This window comes from Ictidomys tridecemlineatus, chromosome 6 (assembly GCF_052094955.1).
Source record: "Ictidomys tridecemlineatus isolate mIctTri1 chromosome 6, mIctTri1.hap1, whole genome shotgun sequence".
Classification (NCBI taxonomy): domain Eukaryota; kingdom Metazoa; phylum Chordata; class Mammalia; order Rodentia; family Sciuridae; genus Ictidomys; species Ictidomys tridecemlineatus.
Window position 1 is genome coordinate 65851291 of NC_135482.1, and position 22166 is coordinate 65873456.

General features: G+C 38.5%; 1 protein-coding gene and 3 non-coding genes across 10 annotated transcripts; all 4 read left to right on the forward strand.

Moving 5' to 3' along the window:
• Positions 1 to 20716, forward strand: Kansl2 (KAT8 regulatory NSL complex subunit 2). Of its 7 annotated transcripts, none has more exons than XM_078014772.1 (10): positions 1 to 451; positions 1028 to 1286; positions 2498 to 2676; positions 3026 to 3140; positions 6479 to 6646; positions 6971 to 7133; positions 8207 to 8303; positions 12442 to 12695; positions 18343 to 18446; positions 18565 to 18658. In XM_078014772.1, the coding sequence occupies exons 1-9, from the start codon at positions 322 to 324 to the stop codon at positions 18436 to 18438; spliced, it is 1461 nt and encodes a 486-aa protein (XP_077870898.1). In that variant the 5' UTR covers positions 1 to 321; the 3' UTR covers positions 18439 to 18446; positions 18565 to 18658. The 7 variants fall into 7 exon arrangements, with proteins under 7 accessions (XP_077870898.1, XP_077870899.1, XP_077870896.1 ...); XM_078014770.1 differs by lacking the exon at positions 18343 to 18446 and adding an exon at positions 19974 to 20716 and having other exon boundaries at positions 8 to 451; positions 12442 to 12593; positions 18565 to 18684; XM_078014769.1 differs by lacking the exon at positions 18343 to 18446 and adding an exon at positions 19974 to 20716 and having other exon boundaries at positions 13 to 451; positions 18565 to 18684.
• LOC120888774 (small nucleolar RNA SNORA2/SNORA34 family) lies at positions 8398 to 8534 on the forward strand. The gene has a single exon (XR_005732461.1). It is a non-coding gene; the product is annotated as a small nucleolar RNA SNORA2/SNORA34 family (small nucleolar RNA).
• On the forward strand, positions 17325 to 17455 carry LOC120888775 (small nucleolar RNA SNORA2/SNORA34 family). Its single transcript, XR_005732462.1, has one exon. It is a non-coding gene; the product is annotated as a small nucleolar RNA SNORA2/SNORA34 family (small nucleolar RNA).
• LOC120888776 (small nucleolar RNA SNORA2/SNORA34 family) lies at positions 19374 to 19510 on the forward strand. The gene has a single exon (XR_005732463.1). It is a non-coding gene; the product is annotated as a small nucleolar RNA SNORA2/SNORA34 family (small nucleolar RNA).
• Positions 20717 to 22166: the final 1450 nt, after the last annotated feature.

Genomic DNA, 22166 nt, shown 5'->3' on the forward strand with positions numbered 1-22166 from the left:
GTAGTGAACTGCTTCGCAAACTAAACCTTTTCATGTATAAACAATGAAATGTACAGTGATTTTCCAGCCTCTGTCCAATCTTCTACCTGCTGTGTAGGGGTGGTGAGAAAGCAGTTGCCTAGGATCACAGGCCAAAAGTTGGATGAAAGTGAGCCACATAGAGAGGGGGGAAAAACATCCTGGGCCCGAGACTCGCGCGGTAGCCCGCCTTCTCACTGAGGTCGGAGGGAGTTGCTGACCCACGTTCGTCCCAGTCGCTCCAGCAGCGCATTTTCTCAGCGTTCAGCTCCCTACAGACGTGTTAGTGGCGGGCCTCGACCAATGGTGACACAGCGCCGTGAGAGCAGCAGCCAATCAGCAGCTAGGAGCCCGGAAAAGAGCAGGGCCGAGATAGCAGCTGCTGGCGCTTGCCAGAGAAGGGCGAGCGGCGCGGTGGAGCGCTGCGGAAGAGGTAAGATGGCGGCCCTGCGTGCTCTTCGCCTTTGTAGTTAGGCTGTTTTTTCGCCCTTTCTGTTGTCTCAGAGCGGCTGCCCCTCCTCAGGCAGCTTCGGAGTCGCTCTTCTACTATAGACTCCTGGGAGCCAGATTCTTCGGTGCGCGGAGCCTTAGGACAAAATGGCGCTTGCACTGCGCCCGAGGCCAGCCTGGGCCCAGCTGTGAGCTCTGAGGCGGGCTGGGACAAAGGCGGCGTGCAGGGCAGCGGGGGCGGGGCGCGGCGTTGCGGCGGGGCCACGTGGGGCTGGCGCCACTCTTCCCCTCGTGCTGCAGCCATGAGAGTCCTGGAGGTACCGTCAGCGTGGCTGGGTGTCGGGGTAGGGCCCGGCGTGGAGGGAGAAGTTAAAGGGGAGGCAAAGTCTCCAGTGCTAGGGAGACTTGGGAAGGCGGTGGGGGAGTTATGGAGCGTACCCGCGAGGCCGCCTGCTGCCTGTCCTTTAGAAACTTACCTACCCGAGGTCTATCCGGACATTGTGGAGTAGGAATTTTCGGGAAGGGTAAGGGCATTTTGATCTTCCTTGTGACCCTACAGGTTTTGGTATGAACAGGATTCGGATTCACGTCTTGCCAACCAATCGGGGGAGGATCACCCCAGTGCCCAGGTCTCAGGAGCTCCTGTCTTGTTCGTTTACTCATCGCCCGTGCTCGCAACCTCGCCTGGAGGGCCAGGAGTTTTGCATTAAGCATATCCTTGAAGACAAGAATGCACCCTTCAAGCAGTGTAGTTATATATCAACAAAGAATGGAAAGAGATGTCCCAGTGCTGCCCCAAAACCCGAGAAGAAAGACGGGTATATATGTATAGATACATACGTTGTTTGTGCCGTTAGTCTCTCTTATTTTTGTTTCTTCTAGTGCTGAGGATTGAACCTAGGGAATCGTGCATGCTGAGCGCCCACTCAACCACTGAGCTCCATCCTCAAACCTCCCCACCTTTATTTTTGTGATAAGGGGGATAAATGATATGATCTCTGGGCTTAGGCATAACTGCTGAATTTTAGATTATATGCTTTTAAAGTTGGACTTATGAATATATCCTTGGAAAAATAAAAACCAAAATACAATGGTGATTAATTGGAAGGACACTTGATTTGGATCACTTAGTTCATCTCTGGATCTTTTTCCTTGTCTGTAAGTTGAAGGGATATTCTAAATTCTTAATGCTGGGGTGCTGACTCTTTTGGCTTGTACCTTGTTAAATAATAGGCAAAGTCGTGTATATGTGTATTTTTTTGGAAGAGACTTCATAGCTTTATAAACAAAAGTATCCATGTAGAAACATACCTCTTCTAGATAATTTTGTGTAAAACTTCGAGTTTTAAAATTGTCCCACAGGCTGCGGGGTGAAGGTAGATGCCTGTAATTGCAGAAGCTGGGGAGGCTGAGCTGGAAGCTGAGGCAAGAGGATCCCATGTTTGAAGTCAAATTTAGCAATTTAATGGGACCCTCAGCAACTTATAGAGATCTTGTCTGTCCCAAAATCAAAAATAGGATGGAATAGGGGCTTAGGTTATAGCTCAGTTGGTAGAGTGCCTGCCTCACATGCACAAGGCCCTGGGTTCAATCCCCAGTACCACAGGGGTAAAAAAATGGATGGAATGTAACTCAGTGGGTTTAATCACCAGTACCAAAGGAAAAAAGTGTCCTACATCTTATTACTTACAGTGGATTGATATGAAAATGACCCTTCTAGAATTAATTGTGAAAAATTAATCTCTTTGTTATTTGTTATGAGATCATGTCAACATTGTTATAGTCGGAATGTTTTGTTTAATGGCTAGTGCACTGGATAAGCTACCTGCTTTTCCCTTTAATAACAAATGTGGGCGGGGGTGTAGCTCAGTGGTAGAGGCTAGTTAAATTCATCTGATTCATTGGCCATTTGAGGAGTGAATGTAATATTATTTCAGTTTCCTGAAAATGCTCTAAAGATAAGTGACTATGAAAATTGTTGAACCCTTTCAAGAGAACCTATAAAATATTAATATTTATATCTTCTTAGGGTGTCCTTCTGTGCTGAACATGCCCGTAGGAATGCCTTAGCACTTCATGCTCAAATGAAGAAGACCAACCCAGGGCCTATGAGTGAAACACTCTTGTGCCAGCTGAGCGCATATGCTAAGACAGAATTGGGCTCTCAGACTCCAGAAAGTAGCCGCAGTGAAGCCAGCCGAATACTGGGTAAGGATATTTTCTCCTAGAATAAAAAAGGTGGGAGTAAAAAAGGTGGGAGAAGGTTAAGAATGAATTTATTTTGGTTTGAAGTATCTTGAACATATTTGGCAATATTATTCATTGGGAATTTGGTGAGGGTGATGAACTTCCAGGGTTGCTATGTTCTTCACCAGTTCTTTGCATTTGAAGGAGAGTTTGCTTAGGTTTATTCTTCTGAGCTGGTGACTTTTTTTTCCTTATATAAATGGTGTTTTTAATTTTAAGGTCTGGGTTGATTTGCTAAGTAATCTAGTTTTGTGTGGTGGAGTTACAGAGGTGGGAAGTCTTAATGACTGCTCTCCCTTCCTTGCCTCAGATGAAGACAGCTGGAGTGATGGGGACCAGGAACCCATTACTGTGGATCAGACATGGAGAGGTGACCCTGACAGTGAAGCTGATAGCATAGACAGTGATCAAGAAGATCCCCTAAAGTAAGTTGTAACTCCACATAAGGGTTTTTGAATATTTTCTGTAGTTAGCATGTGGATTGTAGTGTGACATGCTGCTTATAGATTAATAACCAAAGAGGAAATACATCTTAGATATTTGTGAGCAGTAACAGCTTCTGTATTTTAAAGTGTCAGCACCATCTTGCTTCAAGGCAAAATTTGATTGTTTTGTTTTTATGGTACTGGGGATTAATCCAGGTTCTTGTGCTTGCTACGCCACCACTCTGCCACTGAGATACATTCTCAACCCAAGATTCGATTCTTTTGTTGAAGATTTGTAATCTAGGAAGATTTTTGAATACTAAATTCTGTACATGAGAAAGTGTAGGGGAAAGATTAGGTTTTTTTGTACATGGAAATGAGAAATGCTTAGACCAGTTAGAGAAGAGACAATGGATGTGAACAGGTGGTTGTTCTAAATCTCAGGAGAGAGGTGATTCAGTAACTACATATTTTGCAAAATTTCATGTTTATGGATTTCCTTTTTAAAAAGGAAAATAACAGTTTGCTTTGGTTTCATGCCAAAGAAGCGGAAACTGATTTAGAAACACAGAAGTGAGTAATCATCCTAATTATATCTTACTAAGGTTTTACTTTTCACTTAACCCATGAAATCCATGATCCTTTAGTAGGTGTAATATATCAAAACTTGTCTCATATTCTAGAGTTTTATAATTATATTTCTCATGATTTGAGTTTAGGATAGTTTCCTTTTTCTTTTCTTTTTTTTTTTTTTAACCAGGAATTGAACCCAGGGCACTCTATCACTGAGCCATATTCCTAGCCCTTAATGATTTTTTTTTTTTTTGTAGAGGGACACAGCCCTATTTTGTGTTGCTTAGCACCTCACTTTTGCTGAGGGTGGCTTTGAACTTGAGATCCTCCTGCCTCAGCCTCCTGAGCCACTGGGATTATAGAATACCTTTATTTCTTTTTATGTGGTGCTGAGGATGGAACCTAATCCCTCACACCTGCTAGGCAAGTGCTCTACTGCTGAGCTACAACTCAGCCCTTTTTCATTTTTTAAATTTGAGACAGAATCTCACTAAGTTGCTTAGGGCCTTACTAAGTTGTTTCTGAGGCTATCTTTGAACTTGGATTTCTCCTGCCTCAGCCTCCTGAGCCTTTATGAAATTACATGTTTCGCCACTGTACCTGGCCTCACTTTTTTTTTTCTTCAGTGGTGGGAATTAAACTTACCTAGAGCCTACCATTGAGCTATTCCTCCCAGCTCTAGTTTTTCTTTTCCTGACGTCTGCCTCTTAACAGTTATATGACCCAGGAAAAAGTACTGTAGACAGTGGGAGAGATAATGTATTTTGATTGTTGGGCTTTCATTCTTGAAGTAGCATTTTTTCCCCCATTACTTGGGATTCTGTGGTATATTGAAGTTATTGAGGATTGTATTTTCTGAGTAGAATAATTTTGTCCAGTTCTATTGAGCATTCTCAGTCAGCTTTTTAGGAACAATTAGCGTAGCAGTTTGAAAGAGAATGCTTTCTAGCAGGATTCTCTTAACTATGGTAACTTATTACTAAACATTTATTTATTTTTTGGGTACTGGGGATTGAACTCAGGGGTGCTCAGTCAGTGACCCACATCCCCACGCCTATTTTTTTATTTCATTTAGAGACAGGGTCTCCCTGAGTTGCTTAGCACCTTACTGTTACTGAGGCTGGCTTTGAACCTACAATCCTCCTGCCTCAGCTTCCCAAGCTGCTGGGATTATAGGCGTGCACTACCATGCCTGGCTATTCTTTTTTTTTGCCCCACTGTGCTTTCTAAATTCTAGATGGCTAACTTGCTGCTTTGATATATAACTCTGTAGGGTCACAAAGTGTCCTTTAAACACTAAGCTTTTTTTTTTTTTCCCCTTCTTCCCTGTTCTGAGCTTGAACTCGGGTTCTCTGTCACCGAGCTATATACCAGTCCTTTTTATTATAGATTTTGAAAGTCTCACTAAGTTGCAGAAGCTGGCCTTAAATTTGTGATCCTCCTGCCTTAGCCTCCTGAGTTGTACCGCTGTACCCAGCAACATTAAAGTTTGAAGGCCCAGAAACATGATTTTGTTAATAGTAGTCTAGATCAGATTCTAAAGGACAAATTCATGTCAGTTTTACTCATAAGATACCGTATATCAAAATATCAGTTAATTTTCTTTAAGACAGAAATGTTAAAGGTATTAGGTAGTTGTCAGTCTCTCCTAGTAGAAACATACTAAAGGATAAATAAAGCTCTGAGCATTCTCAACTATTAGATAACTAAATATAAGGCTTTCTTTAATTTTCCCAGAGATATTATTAAAATAAAAATGTTTGTGAGGCACTGGGTTGGATCCTAAGCACCACATTAAAAAAAAAAAAGTAAAATAAAGTTAAAAAATGTCGTCTTAATAAATATATGCATTTTTAGGGCTATAGTTGTTAAATATGTATAATGTTAGTTGTTAAATATCTCCTTATGTTTAATTAGTGTGATTATGTGACTATCTAGTTTTTTATTTTCTTAATTTGTATTGAGGATTGATCCCAGAGCCCTGTATATGCTAGGCAGGCACTCTACCACTGAGCTACATCCCAGCCCTTTTTAGTTTTTATTTTGAGACAGTGTCTTACTAAGTTGCTCAGGGTTGCCTCAGACCTGTGGTCCTCTTGGTCAGCTCCCAGAGAGCTGGAATTACAGGTGTGCTGCCATGCCTGGCTCACCTAAGTCTGGTGGCACGGGGCCTATAGTCCCAGCGATTTGGGAGACTGAGGGAGGATCTTAAGTTCCAGCGTGGCTTTAGGAACTGTGTGAGATCCTGTCTCAAAATCATAAATAATAAGGGCTGGGGTTGAATTTCCAGTACCACAAACCAAGAGCAACAACAAAAACTCAACAGGGAAAAACAAGGAAATATCTCTCCCCATTTTGTGAGATCTTTGAGATTTTTCTTGCTTTCTTTTTGGTGGTGCTGATGATTAAACTCAGGTCTTGAAGATGTCAGGCAAGCCTTCCACCACTGAGGTACAACTCCAGTGCCTCTTTTTTTTTTTGGTGAGGATTGAGAATTGAACCCAGGGACTCTATACCACTTAAATACATCCTTGGCCTTTTTTGAGGTGAGGTATCGCCAAGTAAAGCTGGCCTTGAACTTTCAGTCCTCTTACCTTAGCCTTCTGGGTCGCTGGGATTACAGGTGTGTACCACTATGCCCAGCTTTGTTGTCTTTTGATAACAACTCGAATGTTAAAATATTTTGTGAAAATATTCCTGTTTACTATCTTACTTTTAAGCTTGGGTTTTATTACTGTGTTTTCTTATTCTTTGTTTTATTCCAGACATGCTGGTGTCTACACGGCTGAAGAAGTGGCCCTGATTATGCGGGAGAAGCTGATTCGTTTGCAGTCTTTGTACATTGATCAGTTTAAACGGCTTCAGCATTTGCTGAAGGAGAAGAAGCGTCGATACTTACATAATCGAAAAGTGGAACATGAAGCTTTAGGCAAGTTTTATGCAGTTGAAACTGCTTATCTTGAGTTGAAGTTTCCTCTGTTTTTGTTACTTTGCTGAAGCATTCTTTTTTTTGCGGGGGGGGGGGGGTGCTACCACTCAGCCACATCCCCAACCCTATTTTTCTATTTAGAGACAGGGTCTCACTGAGTTGCTTAGTGCCTCGCTTTGGCTGAGGCTGCCTTTGAACTCACAGTCCTCCTGCCTCAGCCTTCCAAGCCACTGGGATTACAGGTGTGTGCCACAGTGCCCAGCTGTAGAAGAATTCTTGATAGGTTACTCTGTGAATTACATTTTTACTTTTGTAATTCTTTAGGTAGTAGTCTCCTTACTGGCCCAGAGGGACTTTTGGCCAAAGAACGAGAGAATTTAAAGCGATTAAAATGTCTTCGACGGTATCGCCAACGCTATGGAGTAGAAGCCTTGCTACACAGGCAGCTAAAGGAACGCAGAATGCTGGCCACAGATGGTGCTGCCCAACAGGTAATTTGTTTATATATCTCTCAGATACCTCTAATATACTACTCACTTTGTAGAGTTGGAGTAATTAGCAAAACACTATATCTAGTCCTGGCTCTGAAATCTGACTTACTGGATTAGTAGTGAAAGTACTTATTGAGGGCCAGGAAGCATGGACTCTAGTCTTGGTCTTCTACTGTCTAGCCCTGTGCCTGCACAGACAGCTTAATTTCTGGGCCTCAGTATTCAAATTGAGGTGTTGGGATAGATTTCAAAATTCTTTGGTCCAGAGAGTCTTCAGAAATAGGCACAAATTTAAGCCTAAGTTGCTTAAGAGTCTTATTTTTAAATTTTAATTTTGAGAATTTGTTTATAAAAGTGGGAAGAAAGGTGGAAGAGTAGGAGCAAATGCATGTCAGGAAGTGTAGTTGATAAGAAGAGTTAAGCAATCACTCTTATCTATGATTTGTTGAGACTACCAATAAGGTTACAGTTTTAAAAAGGATTCTGCTGCTAAAGGACAAATTAGATTGAAAGCTATACACTACTGCTTTCATATGTGAAGGGATATGTTTTAAGACCTGGAGGCCTGAAACCAAAGATACTATTGAACCTATATGTTATGTTTTTTCCTATATATATATATATACTTATGATAATGTTTAATTTGTAAATTCTGTTCAGTAAGAGATTAACAATAATACCACAATAAAATAGGACAATAGTAACAATATAAGTGTAAAAATTATTCTAAATTCTTAAATTGTTTATTCCTGTAGTTTTCCATGTGGTATTTTCAGATTGAGGTTAACATCCTGAACCTCCTAGCTCTGGAAGCAGACTTTCATATGTGCCTCTCTAGACGATAAAACTACTATTTTATGCTTGTATAATCTGGAAAGGGGTATTTGGGATTAATGTTGACTCATTTTTTTGTATGTAAGGTTTTAAATTTTGTTTTATTGCATAATATTTATTAAATATTGAATTTTCTGGCCTTGAGGATGTACTTTTATTATATAACTAAGTATTCTTATGATAATTGGTTGTATATTCTTTTGTGGGTTTGTCTTTTTTATCTTTTTTCTTCATTTTAGGCCCATACCACTCGTTCTAGTCAGAGATGCTTGGCCTTTGTGGATGATGTTCGTTGTTCCAATCAGTCTCTCCCAATGACCAGACACTGCCTTACCCGTATCTTTTTAAAACTGCCTGTTGGGGTTCTGATTTTGTAGTTGAGGGCTAGTGAGAATCGTGGTGATTTGCTTAATTGAAGGCCTTTGAACCTTTGGCCCTGAATCAAGGCCAGCAGTTTGTTGAAGCTGTTGGTTTCAAGCAGGAGCCTAAAGAAACGTCTTTCTATGGTCTGTTGGCCATTTCAGAACTTTGGAAATGTAATGGTCAATTCATTAGAAAGAAACATTTGAATCATTAGTGATAGATATGGGCTAATTTTTCAATTAATCTCATCATGTCTCTTGATTCTGCTGTAGGACTACATATACCATTTGACTAACTTTATTATTAGATTTTGAAATTGCATCTTGGTTATAGGTATTGATTGAAAAAATTACTTTTTGTCATAAAAATACTTATTAAATATGCCTTTTAAATGAAAAACATGAATTTTGGTGGATTTCATTTGCCTTGTAAGACATACCAAATATTTGGAAATTGGTATGTATTTTCTTAGCCAGCATTTATGGCACCTGCCTATATCCTAGCTACTATTGTTATTAAGTATTTTACCAGTTTATAATTATTGCAGTAAATGTCTGATAAAGGATTACTGTCATTAATGTATAAAATGCTGTGCTAAGTAATTAGAAAGTAAAGATAAATGCTTAAAACATAATTGGACAGAGGTTGTCTGTAGACGGTTAATAGAAATGGCCTGTAGTTAGTGTTTATTTCACTCTAAACGGAAGAGATAAGTAAAACAAGGAAAATTTAAAACCTAATTTTGATATTTGTACATACATTTTAAAATAAATGTAAATTTTAGGGCTGGGGTTGTAGTGTGCTTGCTGCACACACGTGAGGCACTGGGTTTGATCCTCAGCACCACATAAAAATAAAAAATATTGTGTCCATCTACAACTAAAAAAATTTTTTAAATGTAAGTTTTTTTTTTAATTAGTGGATGAATTTCAAAAGTAGTTGAGCTTCTTCTAAATTTATATTTCAGTTGGAATATAAATTGATAAAAGGTTTTTGTGAAGCAGTTCGAAAATAATTCTTCCTTTGATAAGGCAGTTTTTGCCCCTGGAAATTTAAGAAGATAATCAAATGCAGTCAGATACTTAAACAAAAAACATTCTAAGCCAGGCACAGGGGCACACGCCTGTAATCCCAGCAGTTTTTGGAGCTGAGGCAGGAGGATTGCAAGTTCAAAGCCAGCCTCAGCAAAAGAGGGGTGCTGTGCAACTCTGTCTCTAAATAAAATACAAAATAGGGCTGAGGATGTGGCTCATCCTCAGTGGTTGAGGGCCCCTGAGTTCAGCCCCTAGTCTCCCTACCCACCCCAAAGTCTAATTGGAGATAGCCTTGTTTAGAGATGAGGAATAGGGAAATAAATTATGGCACAACAGATTTTTTGCACTAAACATTTAACAATTTATGAGTGAAGAGAAAAATTATAGTGAGAAAAATAGGATATAGATTTCTGTAGATTATGTTTTAACTGCATGGTACTAAACACTGAGAAGGAATGTAATATAATCATTTTTGCATGGTATGAATATCCTTTTTTCTGTTTCTGTATAATTTTTTAAAAGGAAACTTGAATTTAGTAGAGAAAACCCAGTTTATAGATATTAAAGACTATTTTTGACATTTCTTATAATGCTGTACTCAAATAGTATATTAGGATATAAATATTTTAAAAAGCAAAGTTGAAGAGGAACTGTATTTAACAAAGGAAGTATTTTTCCTTATATGCTCTTTTCCTTTCCATAGTTCCTAAGTTACTTACCCTTCCTTAAGTCCTCATCCCAGAGAAAGATGCGACTGCCTTTGGTGACCTGTTAACTCTTTACTCTGGTCTAATGGAGACAGCACTGGACTGAGTGAAGGACCCAGACTCTAGTTGTAGGTCAATTATTCCCTTTTTATCTCTCTCATCCTTTTCTGAAAGGAAATCGGGTGGAGGAGAATGGGGGTGGTTTCTAGGCTATTGTGGAATTAAATAGATAAGAGACTTTTGTGAAAGTCCATTGAAGTCAAATGGGAAAAATTCTAGTTGAAATATTTAGCAAATTAAGATTTTTAAATATTAATAATTTAAATAAAATTGAATTTCTTTAGCCCATTAGACATATTGCTTAGGTTTTCTAAAGCTCATAAGCGTGCAAATAAAGGTTCTTAGGTTTATTCAATAAGTATTATATTTACTTTGTACTATCTACTGTCCTTTTGAGTAGTGTTTCTCAACAGGGGGCTGTTTTGTTCTCCATTTGGCAATGTGTGGAGAAAATTTTGGTTGGGCCAGAGGTGGAAATGCTACTGATAGCTAGTGGATGATATTACTAAACATTCTACATCTACATCTTACCAGCCCATAGTGCCAGTACTGTCACAAGTGTGAAACTACTGGCATAGAATTAAACGATTTCCAAGTATGGCTGGAAAGAAAAGTTGTTTTTTTTTTTGTTACTGTTGGTACTGGGATATTGAAGCCAGGGATACATTGCCATTGAGCTATATTCCCAGCCTTTTTTATTTTATATTTTGGGTCAGGATCTAAGTTAATAAGGCTGACCTTGAATTTGAGATTCTCCTGCCTCCTGTAATCCTGAGTTGCTGGGATTACTGGTGTGTGCCACCATGCCCAAAGAGAAGTGGCTTTATTCCCAGAAGGTGTATTTGGTTTAAAAAATCATCATGTACATTAGTTTTCTTTCTTTTTTTTTTTTTTTTTTGGTACTTTGGATTGAACTCAGAGGCACTTAACCACTAAGCACATCCCCAGCCCTTTTTATATTTTGTTTAGAGACAGGGTCTCACCAAATTGGTGAGGCTGGCTTTGAACTTGTGATCATCCTATCTAAGCCTCCCAATAGATGTTTTTAATTTTTAAGATTATCTTAGAATATTTGAGATGAAAATTATCCATGATTTAATAATCCTGGTATAATCAGTTTAAAGAAAATTGTATTTTCTAGTTAAAAATATTCAGGTTTAAAACCATGTTTGTTTATTAATTTAGGGGAAATGACCACATTTTAAGATTTTAAGAAATGGTAACACTTGCATGAAATGTATTTTATAGAGTAACTGAACTTGAAATTTATTATCTAATTATGATCCCCCCCCACATTGGTATTGGGGATTGAATCCAGGGGTGCTTACTGAGCTACATTTCTAGTCCTTTTTGGTTTTTGCTTTGGGATAGGGTCTCAATAAATTTCTGAGATTGGTCTTGAACTTTTCATCATCCTCTTGCCTCAGCCTCTTGCTGGGATTACAGATGTGCACCACCATGACTAGCTTATGATTTAAATTTTGATTCTTTGCCAACTTGGAAATATAGCCCTTCCTGCTTTACCCTTAACAAAGTTATTGTAGAGCTCTTGGAGTGTTGTTCCTGGAGTACTTTTCCATGGTCCCTCATAAGCAGTATTGTCTTACTCCTTTTAAGATCATGAGAGGATTTCTCATGTACTATCATCCTCTTAAAAAAAAAAAATGGAAATTTATTATTTCCTCTCCATGTGTTAATTAGTAAATATTAATAGTAGAATTTCTGTTTTCCCTAATACAGTGCTATTTTAAAAGAATTTCTCATATTAAAAACAAGGTGCAATTTCTTTTTTTTTTTTTTTGCAAACTTAGCCACTTTTTTTGTGTGTGTGTGGTGCTGAGGATTGAACCCAGGGCCTTGTGCATATGAGGCAGGCACTCTACCAACTGAGCTGTATCCCTAGACCCAAGCTACTCTTCTTAACAGCAGAAACCACACTGTATATCTTGATTATTGTAGGGGTTGATAGGGGCTTTTGCAAACTATTTGCTTTTGCTATCCCTTGTTTCTTCTGAGTAGGTTTATGTTCCTAGGAGTGTTATTACTACTTGCTTAGCATTGTCATGGGGAGAACAGGATTAGTATGTTTAGTTTAAGTGACCAGGATCCTGGAAAGGAGGTTGGGGACTTGTTGCTTTTAAATTACTCGTAGAGCTAGAATTAAATGTTAGGAAATGCCACTCACTTTGAGAAGTAACTTTAAAAATTACTAACTGCATTTGGTTTTCTGCATGAAATGTATTGTCAACTCTACTATATTTTGTACCTCCGATAGTTGTTGTTATATTTCCCTTGACCATTTTTCTACAGATATTTGTCAGGATACGAATCAGGTTCTCTTCAAATGCTGCCAGGGATCTGAAGAGGTACCTTGCAACAAACCAGTTCCTGTAAGCCTCTCTGAGGATCCCTGCTGTCCACTGCACTTCCAGTTGCCTCCTCAGATGTATAAGCCCGAGCAGGTACTGTCTGTGCCAGACGATCTGGAAGCCGGCCCCATGGATCTGTACTTGAGTGCTGCTGAGCTTCAGCCCACTGAGAGTTTACCACTGGAGTTCAGTGATGTAAGTTAGAGAAGCTCTGCTCTGATTGGCCCTTGAGACAAGGCCGTATTTATTAATGGTGAGAATAGTTAGTCTGTTGTGGTCAGGAGAACTGTTAAAAAAAAAAAGTTTTTGAAGTGATAAATGTATGGTTGTATTTGTGTGTTAACATATTCATTAAGAGACTTTCTACCTTTTTTTTTTTTCCAGCCTGCTTTTTCTGTATTTTTTTGGAGATAAAATTCATACATTATAAGTGTTCCCTTTCAAAATATTTGATAATAGGATTTTCCCCACTTTGGTATATCCACATGTAGCCAATTGTCACTACCTAATTTCAGAATATTTTTATCATCCCAGAAAGAAAGCTAACTCTTCATTCTGCCCTCCCCAATCCTTAACTTTTGTGCCAGGCTTTTTTCATTTAGCATAATTTTTTTAAGCATATAATGTTTTTTTTTTTTAAAAGGGGTAACATAGACTTCTGGGAGGAAGAAGGGGGCCAAAGCTTGTATCCTGGTATCCCCTAACATAATGTTTTTAAGGTTCACTTATGTTGTAGTGTGTATATTAATAGTTCATTTATTTCTTTTATACTGGGAATTGAACCTAGGGCCTCATGCATACTAGGGCAAGCATTATACTACTGAGCTACAACTAAGCAACTCAGTGAAGACCCTGTCTCAAAAAATAAAGGGGGCTGTGGCTCAGTGGTAGTGTACTTGCCTGGCATGTGTGAAACACTAGGTTCGAACCTCAGCACCACATAAATTTGTCTACCTGTAACTAAAATAATAATAATAATAATAATAATAATAATAATAATAATAATAATAGTAAAATAAAAAGGGCTGGGAACGTGGTTCAGTAGTAAACACTCTAGTATGTTTAAGGATGACTCTTGTTTCTTTTTTAGTGAATATTTAAACAAATTAATGATTGTGAGATGTTATTATAGGCTATTTTCTGGGTTCAATACTCAATACAAAAAACGATAACAACAACAAAACCCCAAATAAAACAAAAACTAAACCACTTGGTAGTTTTTTTTTTGAGTCTGTAGTCTGTACCCCAGACTTGTCTTAGGAACTCTTGGGCTCAAGAGATCCTCTTGCCTCGCCCTCCTGAATTCTGAGACTACTGGTATGTGCTAGTGCATGGGTTTATAATTGCCTTTTAAAAATGTTTGTTTCATACAATATGAGGCTAGGAAGAGACTTCAGAGATTGTATTCCACTGCTTCTCAAAATGCCAATGAGATTATTATTACTATTATTATTATTATTATTATTATTTTTAAATATTTATTGTACACAATACCTTTATTTATTTATTTATTTATATGTGGTGCTGAAGATCGAACCCAGGACCTTGTACACGCTAGGCAAACACTCTACTGCTGAGCTACAACCACAGCCCCAAGATTATTTTGAAGAGATTAAATGATAGCCTCAGGTTGATAAGGACACAGTTTTGCTCACTTCATTTTGTAATATGAACAGCTTTGTAAGGTTTAATCACCTAATAAAAAGCACTGTATAACCAAAATCTCTTATGTACACAAGTAGAAATTAGTACATGTGTTTTGTAGAATACTTATGTACTAGGTTGTTAATTTTTATTTTGGTAATAATTTCTATAATCATTTCTGTTTTGACCTTTTTGTTTTTCCCCTTTAACCTCTTTTTGGTTTTTCTTTTACTTTTTGCAGTACTGGGGATTGAACCCAGGGTCTTGCATATGCTAGGCAAGCACTCAATCACTGAGTCAAAAAACCACTGTTTTTGACCACCTAGTGCATACATATGTATATGTGTGTTTGTGTATTATATGGTATTATATATAGACGTGTGCGCGCGTGCGTGCGCACACACACACACACACACACACACACACACATAAATATTTTGTACTTCTGGACTGGGATATGGCTCAGTGGTACAGTACATATCTAGAATGCTGAAAGCCCTGTGTTTAATCTCTAGCATTACAAAAACAAAACAAAACAAAAAACAAAATGTTTTATACTTTTCCCACACTTCTTTATTTTTTTGTTGTTTTTGGTACCAGGGATTGAATCCAGAGGTCTTAACCACTGAGCCACAGCCCCAGGCTCTTTTCTTTCTTTCTTTTTATTTTTTTGTCGCTGTAGATGGATATTTGCTTATTTTAGTGAATATTTAAACAAATTAATAATGATTGTGAGATATTATAGGCTATTTCCTGACAATTAAGAAATTTTTTTAAAAAATTTTTTAAATATTTATTTTTTAGTTTTTGGTGGACCCAACATCTTTATTTTATTTTTATGTGGTGCTGAGGATTGAACCCAGTGCCCCGCACATGCCAGGCGAGCACGTTACCGCTTGAGCCACATCCCAAGCCCCAGAAATCTTAATTTTAAAATATTTAAAAATATATCATCAAGGCCGGGTGTGATGGGTGCACCTGCTTGTAATCCCAGCAGTTTGGGAGGCTGAAACGGAGGATTGCTAGTTCAAAGCCAGCCTCAGCAACAATGAGGTACTAAGCAACTCTGTGAGACCCTGTTTCTAAATAAAATACAAAATATGGGCTGGGGTTGTGGCTTAGCAGTAGAGTGCTTGCCTAGCACATGCGAGGCCCTGGGTTCAATCCCCAGCACCACGTAAAAATAAATAAAACAAACTACAACTGAACAATAAATTAAAAAAAAAATACAAAATAGGGCTGGGGATGTGGTTCAATGGTCTAGTGCACCTGGGTTCAATCCCTGGTACCCACCCTCCCCCAAACATATATATCATCAAATTGGTCAGGCATGACTTTTGCTGGTCACTTTGCCCTTTTGCTCACTTAAAATCACCTCTGTTCTCTGACCCTAGGGAGACTTGTACATGCCTGTTTTTTTCTATTCACAAAGGTTAAGAGATTTAGAATGGAGTCTTTTGGGGAGGTAGTTGTTAAAGTTGGGGCATTTGATGCCTACATAGAGTCCTTCACAGGAGAAATAGGATTTGCTTTTTACCCCCGCCTTCCCCCACTGCTCCTGGGAGAAGAAGCTCTTGAAAGTGCTTGTGTGCCTGTATGAAACCACTACTTTACCTCCATTCTCCATGGTCTAAAAAGGCACATATGAAAGTCTGCTTCCAGAGCTAGGAGGTTCAGGATGTAGTCCCTAAACTTCCTAGCTGTAAAGTTAGATGCTTGATGTAAGGGGAAAATGGATTGTTTTTTAAGTAACCTCTCTACACTGCTCCTGGGGAATGAAGTCCTTGGAAGTGCTATGCTCTGTTTAAGTCTGTTACTTTTTTCCCCTGTGATCTGGAGAAACTTGGTGTGTATTCTCTGCTCCCAGTGTGAAGCCCAAATCCTCTTCTCCATAGGGAGAAGCCAGAATGTTGGGGATTACTTTTCCAGTTTTAGGTGCTGTGCCTAGAGCTGGGCTCCTGGCCTCATGTTCCTCTTCTTTTCCTCTCTTACATGTGATTGTTTTCTCAAATTGCCCAGTGGGTAGGAGCAAACAGCTACTCCAGCTTTCTCTCAGAGGGAATTGATCCCATGAGTAGAGTTTTTATGTGATGCACTTGTGGGTGGATGGAGAACCAGAGCTGCTGCTTCTACAATGTTGCTGATGTCACTTGTTGATCTCTTATTTTAGGTTTGTTTTCCCAATTTTAATTGGTAAAGGACTACGTGTTCTATATGTTAAGAGAAATGTTTCCTGTACTTATTTTCCCTTTGAAAACATTCCCATTCCATTATTATCTTGAGACTTGGCTACTTTTTTTTTCTTCACTGGAGATTTAACCCAGGGGTGCTCTACCACTGAACTACATCTCCAGCCCTTTTTAAAGGTTTTTTTTTTTTTTTTTGGTATCAGGAATTGAACCCAGGGCCACTTAACCACTGAGCCACATCCCAGCCCTTTTTATTTTTCATTTTGAGTTAGGGTCTTGTTGAGTTTCTTAGGGCCTAAGTTGCTGAGGCTGGGCTTAAATTTGGCAATCCTCCTATCTCAGCCTCCCAATGTGTACCCCCATGCCTTGCTCTAAGCTAATTATTTATATAATGATTGTGTTTAGTAAAAGAATTATAGAAAACATTTTATGGTCCTAATGTGTGAGAACACTGGTTTCTGTGGATAGTACAGAAGTTTCCAATAATCTGAAGTGAATGTTAGCTAGTGAACTTTTTCTTTGTTCTTTTAGATTGAGCAGTTTTAAGTATGGTAGATTCTTCACTTCTTTTTTTTCCCCTCAATTGTGAAGATGTTATTTTCTTTCTTTCTTTCTTTCTTCCTTTCTTCCTTTCTTCCTTTCTTCCTTTCTTTCCTTTCTTTCCTTTCTTTCCTTTCTTTCTTTCTTTCTTTCTTTCTTTCTTTCTTTCTTTCTTTCTTTCTTTCTTTCTTTCTTTCTTTCTTTCTTTCTTTCTTTCTTTCTTTCTCTTTCTGATTGGCACATCAACAAAAGAGGAAAGGACTGCAAATTCTTTGACTTATTTTAAAGCATAAACTAAGCTTCTCATGAAGCTAGATAGTTAAAAGCATTGTACCTCTATAAAGGGTACCAACCCTTGGGTATTTTTATGGGGGAGGGGGAATTTAGCGTTAGATTCCTAGCAGTGGCGTGGAAGTTAGGTTGATGTATCACTTGAACCTTTGCCATGCCTTAGGCCCTGAATCAAGACCAATGTTTGCTGTAGCTGTTGGTTTCAAATGGGAGCCAAGAGATAACTTCCCTTGGTCTGTTGGCTATTCAGTATCTCAGTGGGAATGGCCAATTCATTTGGAAGAAATGTGGTTTAGAATATTTCTTTTTCTGATATTTGTTTTATGGTATTTGGGGTTGAACTTAGGGTCTTAGGCATGCTAGGCAAGAGCTATACCAGTGAGCTATATCTCCAGTCCTTTTTATTTTTGTTTTGAGATGGCATCTTGCTAAGTTGTCCAGGTTGGTCTTAAATTTGGGATTTTTTTTTTTTTTTTTTTTTTTTGTGGTGCTGGGGATTGAACCCAGGGCCTTCTGCATACAAGACAAACACTCTACTAACTGAGCTATATCTCCAAAATTGGGATCCTTTAGCCTCAGCTTCCCAAGTTGTTGGGATTACAGAATACATCACCATGTCTAGCAATGTCTTTTTTTTTTTTTTTTTAACAGAACAATTGAACTGTGTTAGATTTAAAATGAATTATTCTGTGAGGATAGGGTTTTAATCAGAATAATATTTCAGATGTCTTTTGAGTTTCCTGTTCCCTCCTTTCCTACTGTCTCTTTTTCTCTCTTTCACTTGCATGCATTGTGGCTCTTTGGACATTGATCATACAATCTCATATTGCCCAAAGTTTTAAAGCAATATTTAATTTTAATTTATGCTTCTGCTGATTATCATTAGATTCATGACTGGTTAACTTAAATGTTGACTCCAGTAACCTCAGAATATTTTTTTTTTTGAATACTGTTTACTATGGTGAAATATGTATAACAAAATTTATTTTTAACTGTTCCTAAGTGTACAGTGCTAATTAACAATGTTCAGTGTGTTGTACAACCATTCCTACTGTACTTTTCTTGAATTTTTCCATCAACCCTGGCATAAATTCTGTACCTTTTAAATAATAACTCTCCTCTTCCCCTTTCCCTCAGCCCCTGGTAACCACTGTTCTACTTTCTATGAATTTTCCTAGGAATTTGCTTTTTTAAAGCTACTATACTGGTCTGTGCTTCATAATCAGCAGCAAGAAAAAATTCTCAGTGCTTTTGGATCTTGTCTCATTTGTTGAACATTCTGGTAGGCAAGGGGTAAGGGAGGGACCTCAGAATTGCTTTGAGGTTTGCTGAAAAACATGCCAACTTCAGTTTATTGGTACCCTTAGTATTGCTAATAGGGTTTTCTCTTTCTTTTGTAGGACTTGGATGTTGTTGGTGATGGTATGCAGTGCCCTCCTTCACCCTTGCTTTTTGATCCTTCATTAACCCTTGAAGATCATTCAATCAAAGAAATTGCTGAAGGCCCAGTGGATATCTTGGCAAGTGAAGAACAATCCCAATTAGCCTTCCATCATATAGTGACCTGGTCAGGCAAAGCGATCCTTGTTTGCTAACTGTACTCCAGGGAGTGTGGGTCTCATCACAAGTAGAGTATAAAGATGCCTGTCCCCAAATAGCTTTTGCTTAATGAATACCATACAAGGAAGGTACTTTTAATAAATATCATTTTGAGGCTGGGTGTAGCTCAGTGACAAAATACTTCCTAAGAATATGTTAGGCCCTGGGTTTCATCCCCAGAATTGCAAATGAATAAATGAGAGAATGAAAGAAGCCTTTTTCTGCTTCTTAGGGCCCTTTTGCTCCAGTTTTCTAGATGGACCTTAGAATAATGGTCCCTAGTTTTCATATTTTTTAAAATGAAAGGTTAAGACAAGAAATGTAAGTAAATTTTTTTCTTTCTTTCTTTTTTTTTTTTTTTTTTGATACTGGAGATTCAATCCAGGCGTGCTATGAGCTACATCCCAGATTTTGAGATAGGGTTTTGCTAAAGTTGCTAAGACTAACCTCGAACTTGGGATCCTACTGCTTCAGCCTTCCAAGTTACAGATGTGCACAACTATGCTTGGCTAAATTGTGCCTTTTAAGGGAGAGTTCATTAATGGAATTATTCTCATTGTAGAATAAGGACCAGTAGTGATTTGGCTTCTTTCTCTGAGGTTGGATACCAGTGGCCCTGACTGAAGACCAGCAGTTACACTATAGCTGTTGGTTTCAAGCAGAGGCCTAAAAAACTTATCTTCTATGGTTCATTGGCTGTTCTGGGATCTTAGTTGAGAATGGCTGTTTCATTTGGAAGAAACAATCCACGGTTCTCTCTTCCATTGGGAGAGCTTCAAGAATGCCAAGTAATGATTTCAGACTCTTTAAGATTAGGCAGTATTGGGAAGAGCAGCTCCCCAGAGTTGTTTTAATATACTGAATATAAATGGGAATTGATAGATTCATAATTAAGGTTTCAGAGCATCGAGAATGATTTTTTTTCCTTCATGAGACTTAAATTTTTTTTTAAAATTTAATTTGTTCTTAGATATACATGACAGTAGAATGTATTTTGACATATTATACATACATGGAGTATAACTTACTCTAAGTAAGTAGGATACAATTTTTGTGGTTGAACATGATGTGGAGTTACTCTGTTTGTGTATTCGCATGTGAACATAGGGAATTTATATCTGATTCATTCTCTTGTCATTCCTGATTCCCCTCCCCATCCTCTCTTCCAGTGAATGCTTTACTAATCAAAGTACCTTTATTCCTTTAATAGGGCCAGATGCAAATGGTTGGAGATGGTTACAGGTCCCAGGGATCTCGAAATTCTGAGAAAGCCTGTGCACCATTGCCTCAAAGTGGATTGGCTACTGCAAATGGAAAACCGGAATCCACTCCTAGCAGTTGACAGTTTGTTCTGGGAACCATATGACTTCCGTGGATTTCACTTTCTCATTCTTCAAACAAGTATCTCTGATCATCTCTCACTAAACAGGGGCAACCCAGTTTTGTTCTGGGTTATAGAATGCCGTAGTTAAATAAAACCATACTTAGGGGGATGGGCCAGTAGTGTCAAAGTTGTGTTTCTTTCCACCATGGGCAAGGAAGATAGGGATTACCTATCTCTGAAATTCAGTATTTGGGACTGTGCCAAAGGGGAAAGTGATTCTTTGTAATGGGATTTCTTAAGTCACAGACAGAAATCCACATAGATGATTAGGTGAGGGTTGTTTTTTTAAATGGTGCCGTTGAGATATTGGTCGCCCCAGTACCTGGTTATCTTTATCTAAAGGCCTACAGTTTAGCTTTTCCTCATCTCCACTTAATTGAACAGTTTGCACCCTTTCTCCAGTGAACTCCCATCCTTATCCTGAGACAGTTAAGGACTGGGCCCACCTTAACTATTCATCTTGCTTGTAATCTATGTAAATTTCTGCAGTGGCTATCTTATGTAAAATATAGTAAAAATTTATTGTATATAGTTTCTATTAAATGTTAAAATGTTATGAAAATGTAAAACAGTTGCCTGAATTGAATGCGTGTTTTGTTTGTATTTGAATGTATGTCTTATTAGGGAGCTGTCTTTGGGAGATGGAAAATAAGGCAGGTATAGTTCTGTCCTGGGGAATAAATAAATTTTTAGTACCTCAGTTTGGTATCAAGAATAAGGTAAAAACTGGAAGTAAAGGAAAGGGAAGAAATTTCCTTATGAAAGCCAATCAGTTAAAAAATATCTCCTTTTTTTTCCCACTTTCTACTTAGATTCCCCAACCCCTACTCCCTTTTTTTCCTTACAGATTGCGCCTGGTTGTCATTCTCTAGAGCTGCGGGGCACTGTAGCACACATTTGTAGTCCCAGCCTTTTGGGAGACTGAGGCAGAAGGATTGCAAGTTTGAGGCCAGCCTCAGCAATTTAGTGAGGTCTTGTCTCAAAATAAAAAATAGGTTGGGGACATAGCCCAGTAGAAGAACACTTGCCTAGCATGTGCAGGGTATTGGTTTCAATCCCCAGGACTCTGTAGGGCCAAAATGTACACAAATGGTCAAGGTTAGTTATTTTTTAAAAGATTTATTTAGTTGTAGATGGACACAATATCTTTATTCATTTTGTGGTGCTGAGGATCAAACCCTGGGCCTCATGTGCAAGGCAGGTGCTCTACCACTAAGCTACAGCCCCAGCCTTTAAGATTATTTTTTGTGCTGTAGATTGAACCCAGGGCCTTGTGTGCTAGGCAACATAGTCTTACTGAGCTATATCCCTGGCCCGCCAGGATTTCATTTTGATGCTGAACGTTGGGAAAGTAGGCTAAAGATAGATGTTTGGTTAGGGTTAAGGTACCTATGCTAGAAAATAATTGTGTTGATAAAAGGTTAATGTCTTTAAGAACTGAAGTAAGGGGCATAGAAGAGTTTATCCAGTCACACTATCTAAACTCTATATCCAGAGAACAGTCAAAAATGACTCTGAAGGGCCATAAGAAGGTCATCTCTTAAGTAGTGATGCTTTTCAGTTGGTGGTTCCCTGTGCTTTTGATTTCCTAATCCTTTTCAATTTACCCACAAAGGCAAACCTTACCCAACTTAACAAGAATATGACTGTTCTTGCAATATGGTTAGAGAGATCCCATTATTGTTTTTAAGTGATATATAGGCCATTAGCATATAGCTGACTCAGATTTAGACTTGTTAGCATCTGAGGTATAGAGGCCAGGGAATCTACTCTTAGTAGCCAGGAATCTGTTGTCCCCTAGATATTGCAAATCTGCTTACAGTGAGTTTTGGGAGGTCTACATATAGCTACTGTTCACCAAGGTCTTAGCTTTTAGGAATAGGAAGAATGGCTAGGAAGGACCTCAGACTATCACATCACTGAGAAATTTCTGGTCCTGCTAATAGAGTTTCCAAAGGCTACATGTTAGAAGAAGTGGCCTATAGTACTTTTTCCTTTTGTCATTGGTAGTAGTATGGT